This window comes from Monodelphis domestica, chromosome 3, assembly GCF_027887165.1.
Source record: "Monodelphis domestica isolate mMonDom1 chromosome 3, mMonDom1.pri, whole genome shotgun sequence".
Taxonomy (NCBI): domain Eukaryota; kingdom Metazoa; phylum Chordata; class Mammalia; order Didelphimorphia; family Didelphidae; genus Monodelphis; species Monodelphis domestica.
In genome coordinates this window covers 67,997,300-68,017,176 of record NC_077229.1, presented here as the reverse complement: position 1 = coordinate 68,017,176, position 19,877 = coordinate 67,997,300, and the positions used below count along the sequence as shown (strand labels likewise).

General features: G+C 38.4%; 1 protein-coding gene across 4 annotated transcripts in view; it reads left to right on the top strand.

The window, feature by feature from the left end:
* Positions 1-19,877, top strand: part of LOC103102194 (mucin-16-like) — a 139,848-nt gene that overhangs the window by 54,534 nt on the left and 65,437 nt on the right. For all 4 annotated transcript variants that reach the window (XM_056820583.1, XM_056820584.1, XM_056820582.1 and 1 more), the window contains one exon: positions 5,581-5,685. In XM_056820583.1, the coding sequence (XP_056676561.1) occupies positions 5,581-5,685 (105 nt within the window). The remainder of the gene's footprint in view (positions 1-5,580; positions 5,686-19,877) is intronic.

The window sequence follows — 19,877 nt, the reverse complement described above, 5'->3', positions numbered from 1 at the left end:
CAATTACAATAAATGTTCAATCAAAAGTTCAGTGCAATCAATCACATCCAAAGTTCATTCTTGATCTTCTTGATGAAGTGTAGGTTTTCGGCATCTTTCTGCAACAGTTCATTCTCTGGATATAAAAGTTTCAAGCTTCTTTCCTGAAGATCTCTTCTCGAACAAAATCAAATCGTTGATTTTTTTATAACAGTAAAATCTTAAACAAAATTCTTGGATTTTTATAAAAATACAATCTGAAACAAAAAAAGTTCAAAAATAAAAAAAAAAATTCCTAGATTTTAAATTAAAATACAATCCCCCCCTGAAGTAAGTATTAAAAAATATATCAAGTTTAGCTCAGAATGCAATGTTCAGTTATGGGGGTGTATATGTCAATTATCAAAAGAATAGAAAAATAATCAAAAACATATGAAAAATTCAAAATAGGCCTTGTATAGGTCCAGTTTAAAGTAATTTCTATCCCACAAGTATGTAGGACAGGATGCAGTAATATTTCACTTAGCTATTTGTAGCCAAGACTATAGGAAGTTGCCATAATATAAGAAGAAAAGAATTAGAATTCTATTTTGATGGGGAAATGTCATTCCCTCATCTGATTTTTTTTTCAGGGATATAGGGAGCCAGCATGATAGTCAAGCTTTGTACTTGTTTGAGTACTTCACAAAGAGTGTAGATACAAGGAAGTCCTACGACTTAAACATAAGTTAAGCATTGCAACCTCGAGTCTCACTTTAATATTTCTTGTGTGCTCTATTGGCACTATTCAGGTTTAGTCTGGGCTCCTTGTTTTTATCCCTTTTCCTGGAATCAGACACAAGCATTTTTAATCACAGTCCTATAATATTTTATCAATAAATGGCAGGTTCCCATAGTTTAAAGCTTTTAGGCATATATTGATATTATAGCAAGAGTATATATATATATATATATATATATATATTAACTTGTATTACTGCAGGAAAAAAATAATATTAATATTAATTATGTGTACCTTCAGTACAAAAAATGAGAAAAAATTCAAATATTCTGATCAAAAAATAAAAGAAATAAGAAATATAAGAAAAAAATCAGTAATTCAATGTGTTCTTGAAAAAACATCATCCATTTGTCTATGGATTATCTCCAATTCATATGATAAGATAGAGTCACAATTCATATGATAAGATAGAGTCAATCAGTCTCAGCAGAAGATGCTTTCTTCACATGTGAGCAGTGAATTCAAGAGTATCTCCAATCTTTATAGATGTTGGAGTAGTTAATAATATTTGGAATGGTCCTTCCCATGAAGGTTGAGTTGCTCCAGTTCGCTTGAAATTCTTGATATAAACTTTATCTCCTGGGTTCAGGTCATGCAGAGAAAAGTCTAATGGTCCGGCTTGTACTGCAGCTCTGGATTCATGAAGTTCACGTAGTTTGTGCTGTAACTCCTGTATATAGGAAGCAATAATAATATCTCCCCCTAATAGCGATGTATAAGCCGGGGAGAAAGGCTTAGCCTGTATAGGCGGATGTCCAAAAAGCATCTCAAATGGTGAAATGTGTAAGTCTCCTCTAGGCCTGCTTCTAAGATAAAATAGGGCCAGAGGGAGAATTTCAGGCCATTTTAAATGGGTCTCAGTGCATAATTTGCCAATCATAGTCTTAAGTTCTTTGTTCATTCTTTCCTACTATTTGGAGAGGAGAAAAAAAAACTAAAAAAGGTTAATTAATATCAACAAAATCAATACAATCTAAGAAGAATCATCTTCATTATATTAGGAAGTTCCTTGGGCACCCTCCTGAAGTGCACCTCTCAGAGGTTCATTAGCACCTCGAGCATGTTTTGGACGAGCTCCATTTCTTATATTTTGTTGTTCGGTATTATCATTTTCTTCATTTGGAGTATTGTCATTATTTTCCCAATTTCTATTTCTATAATTCTGGTTTCTAAAGTTCTTATTTCTATATTCATTATAGTTATTTCCATAGTCATTATTATAACTTCTAGAATTCTGGTTTCTATAACCATTATCATCATTTCTATAGTTATTATTTCTAAAGCTACTATTAAACTGTGTATTCCTTCCAATCATCTTAAGAAAGGTTCTAAATTCCATCATTTTGTGGCCCTTCTTCTCACAGAAGTGGCAAGTCAATGGATTGATAATTGGATTTCTGGAGAGGGGCAATTGTCGTTGGTTCATTATCATGCCCACTTTCTAATTTAGTTATCCTATCTATTAAATATCTCTTTTTTTTCTTCATTTCCTCCATGTCATCATTATTTTCTTCCTCCTTTTCTTTGTTTCCCTTTAAAACATATATAGCTGTTTTTCGCAATTCTTCAAGGTCCATATCTGACCATCTTGGGCATTGTGTTCTAAAATAATTCTTAATTGCTTTGCAAGAGTTATTTACAAAGATCCTTCTAACTTGTCTTAAGCTACTCTCTTTAGTTAGGTCCCAATCTAAGTATCTGTCCCCAAACTCGATTATACTATCTGTAAATCTGGAGGGTGTTTCTTCTTCCTTTTGCTTAATTTTTTCCAGTTCCATCCACTTATCTGTACTGTCTGCACATTCCTCCATTGCCGTGAGGATGGCCTCTCTACAAAGGTATAGTTGTAGATAATCCTCAGGATTGTTATAGTCCCATTCAGGATCCTGAGGTGGCCAATGTGCTGTATTACACCCTCAGGTTTTGTTGACATGAGCAATTATTTTATTTTTTTCACGTTCAGTTAAAAAAGCCTGTAGCAAGTTCTCAATGTCCTTGTAAGATGGATTATACTGAAAAAAATATGTCTCCCATCTTTTTTGCTACTAGGAAAGGATCTTGTTCATATGTGGGGATATTTCGTGTAAATTCATTTATTTTCTTGGGGAGTGAACAGTAGCCTATGTCTTAAAGTCACCACATCCCCATTGCGTCCTATTTCAGGTACTTCTCTTAGAGGAAACAGGCCTCTAGTTGAATTTTGTACCTGTGGGTCAGTTTGACAAGGACAGGTTTCTCTAGGAGGACAAGATCTCCTTTGCGTTGGAATTTGGTTTTCTGTAGGAGAAGGAACATGAGAAACTGGGATTGCAGGGGAAGGGTTTTGGGGATTAAATTCAGTCAAGATTGGCACTGCACGAGAGAAGCAGTCTGTTAACTGGGCTATAGGGAAGGTGTTTTCCATCTCTATTTCAGGGAAGGAAATTTCCTCATTCAAAGGTTCAGAAACAGGTCTGTTTCTGGTAGAGTCGGTGTTTGCCAATTGATTCTGTAAGAAACATTTTCTATCTTCTAATTGGGCTTACATTTTATCCTCAATTTTTTTCTATTTTATCCTCAATATTTTCTATTTTATCCTCAATATTTTTTATTTTAGCATCTCTAAATATAGTATTGAGGAGTACAAAAATGACAGTACCTATTAATATAAAAATTTGGAAGTATCCTGCATTTCTCAATGCCCCTAATTCTTCAGCTGCCATATAAATGTTAAAGAATGTAGTACTCATTTTTATATATATAATTTGTAATTATTTCTCTAACAGTCTTCACAAAACATGTGGGGAGCAGGACAAAGCAACAAACTTTCCACAGGGTTTTTTTTTCTAACCTAGGAAGTTGTTCCTTAAGGGAAAGGATATTTAGAAACAGCTTTTCCAGCCATGACTTTAGGGTCCTGTTGCTGAGATTTAAAACAGCTGTTTTCTATCTAACTATCAGTCACACAGCTGAGAAGTATCCGAGATCCGATTTGAACCCAGTACCTTCTGTCTCTAGGTCTGGCTCTCAATCCACTGAGCTACCCAGCTGTCCCTTAAGATTAAAGGGAAGAAAAAGAAAAACTGCTGATTCCAATTTAACTTAAGGAGAAAAGAGAAGAGAGAAGAAGTTTTTTATTCTCACGTGTTCTAGCAGCTGTGTCTTTAAGCCAAGTTTGCTGTTAGAAGGGACAATTCAAATATTAACAGTCTTACTACAAAGCCTATAAAGAGCATATACTGAAGAAGGCTTCTTAGAAAAATAAACTGTAATCTTTTTCCAGTGAACTCTGGTCCCTGTGGTTAAAACTTTTAACAACATTCTTCTTCTATTTCATTCTAACATTTTGAAAAATAAAGAGACTTCAGACCACAAATTTTTCCTCCTACTATCCTCAGATATTCAACTGTATCAACTGTGAGAAGGAAATCACTTTAAAAGACTGATATATATTAATTTAAGGTCACCAAGGAATTCAGCTATGTAATTCCTTAATGAAAACTCAAGTCAGCAGTCAACCTTTTATGGAGTTTAATTACAAACAGGAGGAAGAAAGGTATTAGAGAGAGAGAGAGAGAGAGAGAGAGAGAGAGAGAGAGAGAGAGAGAGAGAGAGAGAGAGAGAGAGAAGGGAAGGGAATAGGGCTTAAATACCCCCTCTGTTTAGGCTGGGCCAAAAGGCCCAAGCCCTTAGATAGATGAGGCAAAGAAAAGAGATCAGTCCCCATCACTCATGTCACCAAAATGGAGAAACAGTCTCAGGGGCCTCCACCTCCAGCCTCCTTCAGAGCAAGCTTCTCAGAGCACCACCTCTCAGAGCAAAACCTCTTGAACTACCTCTCAGTCCTCAGACCCTGCTATCTATAAGGAAACCATCTCAGCTCCCCTCCCCTCAGTTCTCACATCTACCAATCACTGTCCATGTCTTCCCTGTGCCAATGGTGGCTCTAGCTTAACCCAGGACCGCCCAGAGGTCTGCCCCTTTGCACATGTCTGTTGAAGGTCATATTCTCAAATAATTAAATTTTGATCTATGCTGCAGCCCTTCCTAAATCCTGTTAGGACTGAGTAGGATGGAGATTGTAAGTTCCAAGACCTGGTTCTGTCATTCCAAATATCTCTATTGTATCAATTCTAAAATCAATCATGACTCAAAGAACTTCCTGTTCTATGCCTAAGCATAGGTCAAAGCCCTTTCCATTGTTCAGCAAAAGGTTTATGTCGTAAAGTAATCTTAAGTAGGGAGGAGAAGGACCCTCCCATGCCAAGGGGGATTCACATTCCAATAGACTATCAGTAGGAAAATTTTCAAGTATGAAATTTCCCAATGGTGAAATTTCCAACATTTATAAGTCTAAGAAATTTTAAGGTTTACATAGTCCATGGGAATCACTCCTGACTCTCTCCTTTCATAGTCTCATTTGGCAGACTTGACTTCAGGGCTTTTATGATATTCTGTCTTGGTCACTCCAGTTCTCTCTCAAAGTGTCTGGGAGGGTGTCATTTGGCACTCAAAATAGCTTCTTCCCCTCCTTACTTTTAGTCTTATATTTTCTCCTTCTCCACTCCTCCTTTCCTATTGGCCCAAATTGACTGTGATTATTCTGGGCAATGTATTTAAGCCATTTTGACTGACTTTGAGAAAGTGAGACCTGTGGAGCCAATATAAGGAAGGAAATGTGGGAAAGAAGACATGGGCAGGGTATTTTGAGTCTGGAAAGGACAGCTATCTTTCTAAACAATTTTTGTACTTTGCCTTCCTCATGAGGGTACTCATTAAGTCAATAAATGTTAATAAATGTTATTTGATTGACTTTTTTGTCTGACTTCCCTTTCCCACAGAATTAAGCACAAGTCTGGCTTCCAGTATGAACATTTTTGACACCTATTTGCCTGATGATACCATTGCCCCATCGGATGACTCTTCAGAGTCCACAGTGACTTCAGGTCAGTAGAAGCCTCCTTTTTGCTTTCACTCTGTGATAAACTCTTTTTCCCAGGTTATCATTTTCCTCTTTTAAGGGCTCTCAGTTTCACCATGATGATTTGTACTGCTTTTCCTTCCTCTCATGTACTTAGGACATAATTCTTGTCAATAAATTTCAATCCTCTCTGGTGCTTTATTTGGACCATTTCTTTGAGTTTTCATGTGTTCTCTGTTAAAACACTCTTTTCCTTTGGAGAACTTACAGAATCAAAAACCTGTCCCTTGCTTATTTCAAGGCATAAAGCTTGATTAGTAAACATCTGCAGTCTGGTCACATCAGCCAGTCTATCAGGGCCACAGTTCATAAGGTTTTGAGGCAGTGTCTTGCCAAGATGACAGCTAACTGGGGGGGGGGGGTGTAGTGTTAGAATCAGAAACAAGGTAATTAAGTACTGATATATAAATAAGTTTGCACAGTAATGTGGCAAATCTTTAGGTCTCATGCAAGAGTGACAGATAATAACCAAGAATCTGGAACATGGGGCATCTAGGGGAAATTATTTGGCTGGCTGTTGAGGACACTGGGGGTACTGGAAGTCAGTTGGATTTGGGGTATGGACCTGGTCCAGACTGCTTTGGGGTTTGTGCTGTGTGTCTCATCTGAGCTGAAAGGATTTGAACTTGGTTTGTCCTCATGATTCAATATTTTGTAGGAAAGAACATTACTGATTGCTAGAAAAGACCCTTCTAGTGACAACAAAGTCCTTGAGCTGGTTTTGAGGACTTTGTGAACCTTTCCTAGGCTGTCTCTGGTCTGAAAGGGATCCTGACTACCTCCAAAGGTTTTCTGGTTCCTTACTATTGATATCATTAACTCTGAGTAGGAATACTTCAAGGAAGAGGCAGTAGGAGGATGCAGACTTTGGGTGTGCAGGCATTTTGAGGTTTCACCTCACTGCCAAGCCAGTTGGTAGGCCCTGACATCTTTGGGTTTACCAGGTGTCACTGTGTAGAGGCAAGGTTTTATATATTTTAGGAAATAAGTGTTCTTAGTGACAGACTAGTGTTTTTTGGATTAGTTAGCTGGTAAGGAGAGCTTTAGGCCTAGGGCTTACAAGATCAGAAGGCTAGTCCTTGAGGACCTCATAGTTTGGCTAACCCTTAGCTAGATAAACCCTAAATAAGAGATTTACTTATTTGATATCTTTAACATTTTGATACTAATAAATGTTCTTATAAATCCTCGCTAAGACAGTGGTGTGTGCTGGCCCAATGCATCCCTGTACTTCACTATAAGTTTAGTGGCTGAGGTAAACCATCTAAATACAAATCTTCTTCCTGTCTTTATTTCTTCAGTTAGCTGAGCCTAAAGGATGTTTTTGAACCTGTTGTGCCCTGTTTGCTTACCAAATGCCATTTGGCCTGATCTGTGGTCCCTTAGAATTCTCAGGCTGTCAGTAGCAGACAGCTTGGCAGCAGGCCTCACAGGATTCTATCAGCACCCAGAGGGAGGGGATGAGTGGAGTGGAATTCCACTGAACATTCTACTGTCTTCTTGAGCAGTCAGAGAAAAGAGGACACATTTTTCTTTATCAAGCCTTGATGCCAGTTTAAGGGGCCAATTTGTGGAATATCTTATGGCAGCTATCCCTGTTACCAACTTTTTTGATTTTTCAGATGCCTCAAGTGATTTATGAGTGGGTGGACTGTCAATTATAGCAGTCTGGTTTAGAAATGTCTGTAAGAAGAAAAGCAACTGCTTGATCGCATGGTTTGATGGGGATATGATTGGGGATATAGACTCTAAATGATCACTGCAGTGCAATTATCAATATTATGGAAATAAGTCTTGATCAATGACACAAGTAAGACCCAGTGGAAGTGTGCTCTGATTACAAAGTGGGGAGGGGAGGGATAGAACACAAATCATGTAACCATGGGAAAATATTCTAAATTAATTAAATAAAAATTTTCAATTAAAAAAGAAATATCTGTGAAGTGGGCAATCTCTTATGACCTTGGGCTTTGTCTCACTATATTTGTTGTATGCTTTCTGGCCAAGATTCTGATGTTGTTTTTAAAAGGAGTAATGATTGCTGCAGTCTTCAAAAAGAGGAATGGCAAATTGGAGAGGGAATTACAATAGCTCAGGGTAGAATTTACTAGACTTAGAGCGGGATGTCAGCGAGTAGATAAAGTCACTGTAGCAGTGCAAGTGGATAATACAGAAGTGGTAGTCATCTTAGAGAGTTCAATATGTTCTAGTGCACCTACTGTCTTAAAAAAAATAAAAGAGGAAGTTTTGTGCCCAAGGGAAGCTTGGACTTTCGGTATGGAGGGAGGGAGGAAAGAGAGGAGATATATCCCCTCTTTCCCACAAAGTGGGGTACAGGGGAGACTGCAGATATAATGGGTTGGCTCAGAGAGAGGAGAGGGGGTTTGAAGATTTTCCTCCTTCTGCCTTCCCTCCTTAGCTAAAGCTGCTCTCCCCAATTCGCTCTTGTCCCTCTTGTTCCCCCCTCCGCTACTCAAGACCAAAACGTCTCCCCTTGATCCATTCACTCACACTCAGCTTGGGGAACAGACAACTTTTAATGATAACTCTAACAGGTAAAAGGAATAATGGGCAGGGAAGAATGGGAAAGGAAAGTGGGGAAAGGGGGTCTCTGTCTCTATCTAAACCCTTTCCCTCCCTCCTCAAGTTTGGGGGGAACTCAGGCCTTGGCAGCCTGAGCTTCCTGAGAGAAAGTCAGGTTGACTCACCCCTGGGTAATAGGAACTGAGGTAAAGTCTGCTCAGGTTTCTCTTCAGAAAGTCCCTTCAATTAGGAAGTGTGGTGGGGGAGGGGAAGATTTCTAGTCACCAGCAGGAAAAGTGGGTAACCCTCAGGAGAAAGTCTTTATCCACCTTCTCTCTTTGATATCTCAAGATGGAGAGACCCTCACTGTACTCCTGCCAGAGTCTTCTCTCCTCAGGATTCCACTCCTGGGGTCCCTCCCCCATCAAGGTGATCAATTTCATATACTCTTTAGTATGGCACTTTTTCTCTAGTGCCAGCCTCTATCACACTACTAAACTAGAATTGGAAGAGCAATTCCCCTACCCCTGCACATAAGTTCCTTTTGTGTGAAGTTGTGATCCTGTCACCTGACATGGGGATTATACATCTACAGGTCATCAGAGGTTTAGCCAGACTGCCATTGAAGGCTTTAAGAAGGCAACACCTACGTTTGAGGAGAATCCCCATGGAGTGGTTAAGCAGTTCAAGAAATATTTTAAACTGTTTGACCCTTTGTTTTTGGATGTGGAGATCCTTCTTGATGAGCTATTGACCAATAGTGAAAAGGCTAAGATTATTGAGGAGTGTAATAAAATAAGTAAACTGAGAGAAACTATGTACTTCTTGAACTGGAGAGGATAAACTGACTGGAAACCCATTACTTCACACTTCACTTTTCTAGAGAGGCTGCTGTAGGGGCCTGAAACATCTGGAACCTGAGGCTGCTTATTTGTAATGGAGGACAGAAAAATGCTGGGGGGATGCTGCCACTCACACAGGGATACTGGTACACAGGGGACACTGCTCTGGGGGATTTTCCTATCCCTAATGATGGCTGATCTATTTCCTAACCTCCTTCCTTCCTCACTCCCTTCTCCCTGCTCCAATTGCCACCCTTCTCCTCCCAATTTTCCCTCCTCCCTGAGTGAATTATAAAATACTCTAAGTTTATTTCTCAGGTAAGGGATTTATTGGGATAACAGGATGGGAAACTGAGGTAAGGGGGATGAGGAAGTCCCTAGTCTAACTGAAGTAAAATTGAAAAAATAGTCCAGTCACAAACTGTGACTGTGAGACAGGGAGATGGAGGACAATGGCTTTTCAAGATCTTCTTTCTTCTTCTTCAGCTAGGTTTCTCCTTCTTGTCAATTTCACTGTCCAAAGTCAGAGAAACTTCAAGTAACCAAGTCAGCCCCACCAGAGTTGAAAAGCCAAGTCAGCTTCACAAAAGTCTCTCAGCCAACTTCAAACTCCAGAGAGCAAATATGTCAGAGACCCCCAGTCAGAGACCCAGAGACCAAAAAGCCCTCTGTTCAACTCCAACTGTTCAAAGCCAGAGAGCCAGAGACAAAATCCAAAAGCCCCCATGGTCAGCTTCAACTCCTCAGAGCCAGAGAGACAGAGACTAAGTTCCAAAGCCCAGTTTCTCTTCTTAGTGTGGCCAGCCAAAAGCCTCCAGGGAAAAGTATGATTTCCAGTCCCAGACACAGAGACACCAGAAAGCCCCCTCCTCAGCTCCAACTGTCACCAACTGGGTACATTCCATTGGAATCCTGGGCTTTTGCATTTTAGAGCTAGATCTCCAGTCCTGCAAAAACTTCTCTCTCTCATATGTCTATCACAGGAGACAAATTAGAACCCCCAACTTATTGATTGGCCAGACCAAGCTCCTGATGGGGATGTGAATTTTTTTTTCAGGCCTTAGGGAATTGAGCAGCTAGAGAAGCCTTGTTGGAAACAATAAAGGCTAACTCTAAGCATCCTGGGTCATGGACAAAGTTTGAGAAGATCAAGTGGGAGGTGGGAGAGACCCCATCCACATTCTCAGACAGATTGGTTGAGATAGCTGACACTTGGCTGGGGTTAGATCCTTTACTCCAAGAGAATGTGGATCATGTGTGGAGGCAATTTTTGAAGATTTTCAGCTTGCCAATTTGTAATTACTTCTGGAATCACTGTCCCACATGGTTTGATATGTCTCTTGAACAATTGAAATGGGTTGCAGTCTGTTTATGATGAGGATAAGGAAAAAACGCTCAGCTGTGAAGGACATAATTATTGCAGATTTGACTAAGAGGCTTAAGGAACCAGAATTTAACACAACATTTAGTGTAGACAAAGGTAAGACTGTAGCTACACTGAGTTAATAGACAGCAAAGGGCAACTGAATACAGACAAAATAGTTCTATCCCATGGTGTCATCTCTGTTGAAAAGTCAGGCAATTTGGTAAAAGATTGTAGGTTTAGGGGGCAATTTTGCAAATAGGTTCTTGAGGAATCAAGGGAATAGGTATAATAGGAATAATGGCTATAGGCAGAATAATTATGGTACAAATTCTAATAATAGATTTGCCTATAGCTGTCATTGTGCTGTAGCCTGTTGCATAAGCTCACAATAAGTTCATGACCAACTATGCAGAACTATGTGAAGTCTGGGACCTGTCCTAAGTATTCCCAAGTTGCTGATGAGAATGGAGGTAAACTGGATACCACTAAGGGAGCAGGTTCCTCATGAAGGTGTGCCCAGAAAAACAAAGTGGAAGTATTGGCTACTGAAAATGGAAAATAAATGGCGATTGAGGAAATTGGAACACAGGAGACTAGAGGTGGGGAACAAGAAATTGAATGTATTAATACTGGAACTTGTGATGAGAATCTTAAACTCTTAGGTGTATCTAGTAGTGAAAAGCAGTCTGATCAGTAATTGGAGGATGAGGAACAGGGACTGAGTTTCCCTGATCCTACTGTGTTAGCTCCAATTATACTGATGCATTCTCCAGCAAACAGCATGGAACCCCATGTGACCCTAATGGTGGGGAGTCAATTGTATGACTGTATTCTGGACACTGGGGTCACTAAGTCAATCTTGTAAGAGGCACCAATGAGTACCAGGGAGTTTGTGGGAGTCACAGGAAAGCCACAATGGATTTAAAAGTTAGAACCACATATGGCATCCCTTGGACCTCTATCTAAAGAACACTCATTTCTCTGGTAGGAAACTCTGTAAACTGACAGCAACAATCCAGTGTATCCTTACTGGAGACATCTTCTTGCAATTTTCAGAGGAATCCTTAATTTTGTTTCTAGTTCTGTTTTTAGATACCACTGAGGTGAAAGGAGAAGGGAATATTTATCCGATCCCTGAGGACATCCTGAAAATGTAGACATTATATGTACTAGACATTATACAAATGTTGGGTTTCTGAAACCTGCAACACCAGTAAGAATAAGGGTGAAATGTGGTCCACCACCTTGTATTCCACAATACCCATTGAGCAAAGAAGCTATAGAGTGGATCACACTGGTAATTGACTCATTATTACAACAGAGCAATATTATTCCTTGTATGTCATAATACAACACCCCAATACCTGCTGTCAAGAAGCTAAAATTAGATGAGCAAGGAAGAGTTCTATATCAGTTTGTGCAAGATTTAAGAGCAGTAAATGATCATGTAATTAAGCCCCATCCTGTAGTACTGAGTCATGCAACAAATAATCACATCGATTTCCAAGCACAACTAGATATTTTATGGTGGTAGACTTATGTTCTGCTTTTTTCTCAATCCCAACACATAAGGACTCACAGAAAATTTTTGCAATCATTTGAGAAGGGTCCCAAAATTCCTGGGGTCATCTTCCCCATGGATATTGAAAAAGTCCATCCCTGTTCTAAAGTTTAGGAAGAGTAATTGATACATTTTGTGGATGATTTACTTCTTGCATCACCCTCAGCCATAATGTGCCAACAGGATAGTAAACATTTGCTATGTGAATTGTATAAACAAGGACACAAAATATCTAAGGCAAAAGTCAAGTGGTGTCTTTGAAGAGTCCAGTATTTAGGGTTTGTGCTTTCTGAGGGATCAAGAAGCATTACCCCAAAGCAGATTGCATATATTCAGAATCAGTGCTCCTCAGACTAAGAGACAATTTGGGGCTATTTTAGGAGTAAAGGCTTGCTGCAGACAGTGGATCTGGGGGTATAGTGAACTTACCACAAGCCCCTTACAGCATTAACAAGGGATGCAGAATCTAAGCCTTTGAAGTTGAAAGAACATTTGTAGGCCATGGTGAAGTTAGATTCTTTCTCCAATTGCACTTGGAATTCTGGATTACACAAAGCCATTCCAATTGTCTGTGCATGAAAGGAAAGGAGTTGCATCAGGGATGCTTACATAAACATTAGGGTCAAATCATCACCCTATTGGATATTATAGTGCACAGTTAGATCCAATAGCTGCAGGGATTGCACTTTGTTTGAGGGGAGTGGAGGCAGCAACATTGCTTGTGTCAAAATCTCCTGATTTATTTTTTGGTTATTTACTCATGGTTTTACATTCTCATGAAGTGGAGGCACTTCTAAAATATATAACTCAAGCTTTCTCTGACCAGAGTTTAGATAAATATGAGATTGTGCTTCTAAATAATGAGAACATAAGGTTGTGGAGGTGTAATATGTAAAATCCAGCAACTCTTTTACCTGATTTGCTGTTTGATGGTCAGCCATTACACAATTATGCAATGGTGGTACAACTAGCAGATCAACCAAAACAGGATCTGAAAGATGAACCACTTCAAAATCCAGATAGTGCTTTTAACATATTTAGAATATTTTCCATGGTTCCATTGTTCATGTTCTTTCCCTCCCCTCCTTCTAACCCTCTCCCATAGACAACGAGCAATTCCACTGGGGTTTATATATGTCATTGATCAAGACATATTTTCATATTTTTAATATTTGCATTAGCGTGATTGTTTAGAGTATACATCCCCAATCATATGCCCATTGAACTGCGTGATCAAGTAGTTGTTTTTCTTCTGTGTTTCTACTTCCACAATTATTTCTCTGGATGTGGATAGCATTCTTTCTTGCATTGATGCTTGTATAGAAGTCCATTACATTTGATTGTCCCTCAGTGTATCAGTCTCTGTGTATAATGTTCTCCTATTTCTGCTCCTTTCACTCTGCATCAATTCCTGGAGGTCATTCCAGATCACACAGGATTCCTCCAGTTCACTACTCCTTTGAGCACAATTTGTTCAGCCATTCCCCAATTGAAGGAGATCTCCAAATTTTCCAATTTTTTTTTTGCCACCACTAAGAGTGTGGCTATCAATGTTTTTGCACAAGTCTTTTTTGCTTATGATCTCTTTGGGGTATAAGCCCAGCAGTATTACAGCTGGGTCAAAGGGCAGGCAGTCATTTAGTGCCCTTTGGGGATAGTTCCAAATTGCCCTCCAGAATGGTTGGATCAATTCACAACTCCACCAGCAATAAATTAATGTCCCTACTTTGCCACATCTCCTCCAACACTCATTACTTTCCTTTGCTGTCATGTTAGCCAATCTGCTAGGTGTGAGGTGATACTTCAGAGTTGTTTTGATTTGCATCTCTCTGTTTATAAGAGATTTAGAGCACTTTTTCATGTGCTTATTAATAGTATTGATTTCTTTGGCTGAAAACTGCCTGTTAATGTCCATTGCCCATTTATCAATTGGAGAATGGCTTGATTTTTTTTACAATTGGTTTAGCTCTTTATAAATTTGAGTAATCAGACCTTTGCCAGAGGATTTTGTTAGGAAAATTGTTCCCCAATTAATTGCTTCCCTTATCAATTTGGTTACATTGGTTTTGTTTGTATAAAACCTTTTTAATTTGATGTAATCAAAATTGTTTATTTTACATTTTGTGACTCTTTCTATGTCTTGCTTGGTTTTAAAGTCTTTCCCTTCCCACAGGTCTGACATGTATATTATTCTGTGTTCATCTAATTTACTTATAGTTTCCTTCTTTATGGTCATGTCATTCATCCATTCTGAGTTATCTTGGTGTAGGGTTGTGAGGTCTTGATCCAAACTTAATCACTCCCACACTGTCTTCCAGTTTTCTCAGCAGGTTTTGTCAAATACTGGGTTTTTGTCCCAGAAACTGGGTTCCTTGGGTTTGTCATATACTGTCTTACTGCTGTCACTTACCCCAAGTCTATTCCACTGATCCTCCTTTCTGTTTCTTAGCCAGTACCAAATTGTTTTGATGACCACTGCTTTATGATAGAATTTGAGATCTGGGACTGCAAGGCCACCTTCCTTTGAATTTTTTTTTCATTGTTTCCCTGGATATCCTTGATCCTTTATTATTCCAAATGAAATTTGTTATGGATATTTCTAAGTCAGTAAAAAAGTTTTTTGGAAGTTCAATTGGTATAGCACTAAATAGATGAATAATCTTGGGTAGGATGGTCATTTTTATTATATTGGATCGTTCTACCCATGAGCAGTTAATATTTTTCCAATTGCTCAAGTCTAGATTTAGTTACATGGAGAGTGTTTTGTAGTTGTGTTCATATAGATACTGTGCTTGCCTCAGCAGATAGATTTCAAAGTATTTTATATTGTCGAAGGTGATTTTGAATTGAATTTCTCTTTCTAATTCTTGCCGCTGAGCTGTGTTGGAAATATATAGAAATGCTGATGACTTATGCAGATTTATTTTGTAACATGCAACTTTGCTAAAGTTGTTGAATATTACGGCTAGCTTTTTGGATGATTCTCTAGGATTCTTTAAGTAGACCATCATATCATCCGCAAAGAGCGATAGCTTGGTCTCCTCCTTGCCTATTTTGATGCCTTCAATTTCTTTTTCTTCTCTAATTGCTACTGCTAGTGTTTCTAGTACAATGTTAAATAATACAGGTTATAATGGGCATCCTTGTTTCACTCCTGATCTTATTGGGAATGCATCTAGTTTATCCCCATTGCAGATGATGTTAGTTTGATGGGTTTAGATATATGGTGTTTATTATTTTTAGGAACGACCCTTCTATTCCTATGCTTTCCAGTGTTTTTAATAGGAATGGGTGTTGTATTTTATCAAAGGCTTTTTCTGCATCTATTGAAATAATCATGTGATTTTTGTCTGTTTGTTTGTTGATATAGTCAATTATGTGGATGGTTTTCCTAATATTGAACCTGCCCTGCATTCCTGATATAAATCCTAACTGGTCATTATGAATAACCCTTGTGATCACTTGCTGGAGTCTTTTTGCTACTATTCTATTTAAGATTTTTGCATCTATATTCATTAGGGAGATTGGTCTATAGTTTTCTTTCTCTGTTTTTGACCTTCCTGGCTTTGGAATCAGTACCATGTTTGTGTCATAAAAGGAATTTGGTGGAACTCCCTCTTTGCTTATTATGTCAAATAGTTTGTATAGTATTGAAATTAGCTGTTCTGTGAATGTTTGATAGATTTCACTTGTGAATCCATCAGGCCCTGGGGATTTTTTCTTAGGAAGTTCTTTGATGGCCTGTTGGATTTCTTTTTGTGATATGGGATTATTTAAGAATTCTATTTCTTCTTCTGTTAGTCTAGGCAATTTATATTTTTGTAAATATTCATCCATATCACCTAGGTTGGTATATTTATTGCCATATAGTTGGGCCAAGTAGTTTTTAATGATTGCCTTAATTTCCTCTTCTTTGGAGGTGAGGTCCCCCTTTTCATCTTTGATACTGTTAATTTTCCTTTCTTTTTTCCTTTTTTTTAGTTAGATTGACAAGTACTTGTCTATTTTGTCTGTTTTTTTTCAAAGTACCAGCTTCTAGTCTTCTTTATAAGTTTAATAGTTCTACCACTTTTGATTTTATTAATTCCTCCCTTAATTTTTAGGATCTCTAGTTTGGTTTTCTTCTGGAGGTTTTGAAATAGTTTGCTTTCAAGTTTTTTTATTTGCATTTCCAATTCATTGATCTCTGCCCTCCCTAATTTGTTAATATGGGCACTGAAGGATATGAATTTTCCTCTGAGTACTGCTTTGGCTGCATCCCATAAGGTTTGAAATGATGTCTGACCATTGTCATTTTCCTCAATAAAATTATTGATTGTTTCTATGATTTGTTCTCTAACTAACCAATTTTGGAGTATTATATTATTTAATTTCCAATTAATTTTTGATTTGGCTTTCCATGTACCCTTACTGATCACTATTTTTATTGCCTTATGATGTGAAAAGGCTGCATTTATTATTTCTGCTTTTCTGCATTTCCATGCCATGTTTCTGTGACCTAGTGTATGGTCTATCTTTGTGAATGTGCCATATGGTGCTGAGGTGGTGTGTTCCTTTTTGTCCCTATTTATTTTTCTCCATATGTCTATTAACTCTGATTTTTCTAAGATTTCATTCGCATCTTTTACCTCTTTCTTATTTATTTTTTGGTTTGATCCATGTAAATTTGAGAGTGGTTGGTTCAAGTCTCTCACTTATATGGTTTTACTGTCTATTTCCTCCTTCAATTCTCCTAGTTTTTCCAATAGAAATTTGGGTGCTATACCATTTGGGGCATACATGTTGATTAGTAACAATTCCTCATTGTCTATACTCCCTTTTAACAGAATATATTTACATTCCCTATCACTTTTGATCAGGTCTATTTTTGCTTTGGCTTTATCAGATATCATGATTGCAACTCATGCCTTCTTTCTATCAGTTGAGGGCCCAGAAGGTCTTACTTTATCCTTTAATTCTAACCTTGTAGTATCAACCCGCCTCATATGTGTTCCTTGAAGACAACATATGGTAGGGTTTTGGATTCTAATCCATTCTGCTATTTATCTCAGTTTTATGGGTGAGTTCATCCCATTCACATTCAAAGTTACGATTGTCACTTGTGGATTCCCTGGCATTTTGATATCCTTCCCTAATTCTGACCTTTCTTCTTTAGCTATAACCTTTTAAACCAGTGATTTACTTTAGTTTAATCCCCTAGTCCCCTCCCTTAATATGCTTCCCTTTCTAGCCCCTCCATTTTTATTCCCTCCCCCTCCCCCTCTCCTTCCCTCCCTTTTTATACTCCCTCCCCCCACCCTTACTTAATTTCCCCTTTTCTCTTACCCTATTGGATATGATAAAATTCAAGATGCCAATGGATCTAGATGTTCTAAGCTCTCAGAGTTGATTTCACTGAGAGTACTGTTTAAGTAATACCAATTAAAACTTTCTTCCTCTCCTCCCTAAAGGAAATTCCTTCCCCTTCCCTTCCCATGTGTATCTTTGTGTGAGACATATTATTCTATTTAGTTTTTTTTTTCTATTTCTTGAAGTATATCTTAGTACTGTCAATGATTCACCCCTCCCTTTTTCTTTCTTTCACCCCCCCTTTCTCCATATTGTCTTAATGCCCCAATCATTCCCTATGTGTGATTCTTCTAACTAATAATGCATACCATTTTTGAGAGTTACACATTACATTTCCCCTACATATTAATATATATATATATATATATATATATATATATATATAATTTGATATAAATGTAGGCCTTATAGAAGAGAGTTTGAATAAAAGCGAGTTTTCCTTGCTCTTTGTGTTTGGATATCAAACTTTCCACAGAGCTCTGGTCTTTTCTTTACAAAAACTTGGAAATCTTCTATTGTGTTGAATGCCCATCCTTTCCTCTAGAAGTATATAGTCAGTTTTGATGGATAGCTGATTCTTGGTTGAAGATCCAGCTCTCTTGCCTTTCTGAAAATCATGTTCCATGCCTTATGGTCATTCAGAGTGGAAATGGCAAGGTCTTGTGTGTCCCTGATTGGCATTCCTTTATATCTAAATTGTCTTTTTCTGGCTTCTTTTAAGATTTTTTTCTTTTGCTTGGAAGATTTGGAATTTGGCAATTACATTCCTGGGAGTTGTCTTTTGGAGATTTATTGTACAGGGTGTTCTGTGACCTCTTTCAATGCCTATATTGTCCCCTTGTTCTAGAATCTCTGGGCAGTTTTCTTTGATGGTATCTTGTATTATGATGTTGATATTACTATTTATTTCTGGCTTTTCTGGTAGGCCAGTTATTCTCAGATTGTCTCTCCTTCCTCTATTTTCTAGGTCTGCAACCTTCTCAGTGAGATATTTTATGTTCTCTTCTAATTTCTTAGTCTTTTGCTTTCCTTTATTAATTCTTGCTTTTTCACAAGATCATTGTCTTCCAGTTGCCTGATTCTGACCTTTAAAGCCCTTTTTTCCTTTTCAGTTTGGTCTATTCTGCTATTTGCGGCTTCAAGCTGTTTCTGTAGTTGTGTTTTTCCATATCTTAGATTGCTGAGTTCCTTTTGCATTATTTCCCATTTTTCCTGCCAGAAAGCTTCCATCTTTTTGATAACTTCCAATTTGAATACTTCAAGAGGTTGTGGACAATTTCCATTTCTTTTGGAAGGTTTTGGTGCATTTGTTTAAGCTTCCTCTTCTGCTATTTCCTGTTTTTTGTGTTTTCCCTCCGTAAAATGTATCCAAAGTAACCTCTTCTTGATTCTCTTGGTGTTGGGGTATTGGGTTTCTTGGGTACAGTTTGCCATCTCTGTGTTTTGTTTGTTTGTTTCTTCCTCCCTTTTCCCGTCAGAAATCTGAATGAGTAGTACTTGTCTCAGTATAAGGGTGCTAATGGTCAAGGCTTTAGTCTCAGGCTACTTCTAGGTTCTCTGCAGCTGCACTGTCTTCTCGGGAAAGCCTAGAGACTGCCCTCCCCTGTCTGCCAGTGTTTCAGGAGTTAGTGCTCTCAGGTGAATGTCTTTGATGGTCTTACCTAACTCCCAAGACCTGTAGGTGCCCCTTGCTCATGTCAGGGGATCCCTTCGCACACTTGGTGATTATGGCACACTAGTTCTGGGTGCCCGAGATCTGTGATCCCCTAGCCCACCTGCTGGGGCTTCAGGTATTAGTACTCTCAGGAGAAGGACCTTATCTTATTCAGGTCCCCACACCTGGGGCTGCCCATTGTACAGTCCTGTGGTGCCCCTCCCTCACTTGTTGATTCTTGCCAGTGCTGACTTTAACTCTGGCTCCGGCTGTTTGGTGGGGGAGGGCAGGGTGGGTCAGCTTTTCGTTCCCTTATATTGTGGAGATGCCGGAATCCCACCTACCTTCAGAGCTTTGCCTTGTTGTGGGGTCTTTCTGTTCTTATAAGGATGGTTGTTTTTTATTTTGGGAGGGTCTTTTGAGGTCATCTGTGTTGTTGCGTCTGAGGAGACAAAGCAAGCCGCATCTACTCTGCAGCCATGCTTACCCGGAAGTCTCGGGATAATTTTCTTGAGAGAGGTTTTGTACTTCATATTCCATTTGGCCAATTCTACTTTCTAAATTTGTTTTACTTGGCAAAATTTTATACCTCTTTTTTCTCATAGTACTAATTTTGCCTTTTAACAAATTCTCCTTCAGTGCATTTTTATGTATCTTGTCCCATATGACCAATTCTGCTTTTTGTAAAAGTTCATCTCTTGATTGAATTTTTATGTGTCTTTTACCACTTTATACATTCTGATTTGAAAGGTATTAATTTCTACAATATTTTTGTGCCTCTCTTACCAAAGTGTTGACTCTTTTTTCATGAATTTCCTGTATCATTCTCATTACTACTCCCAAATTTTCTTCTACCACTTTT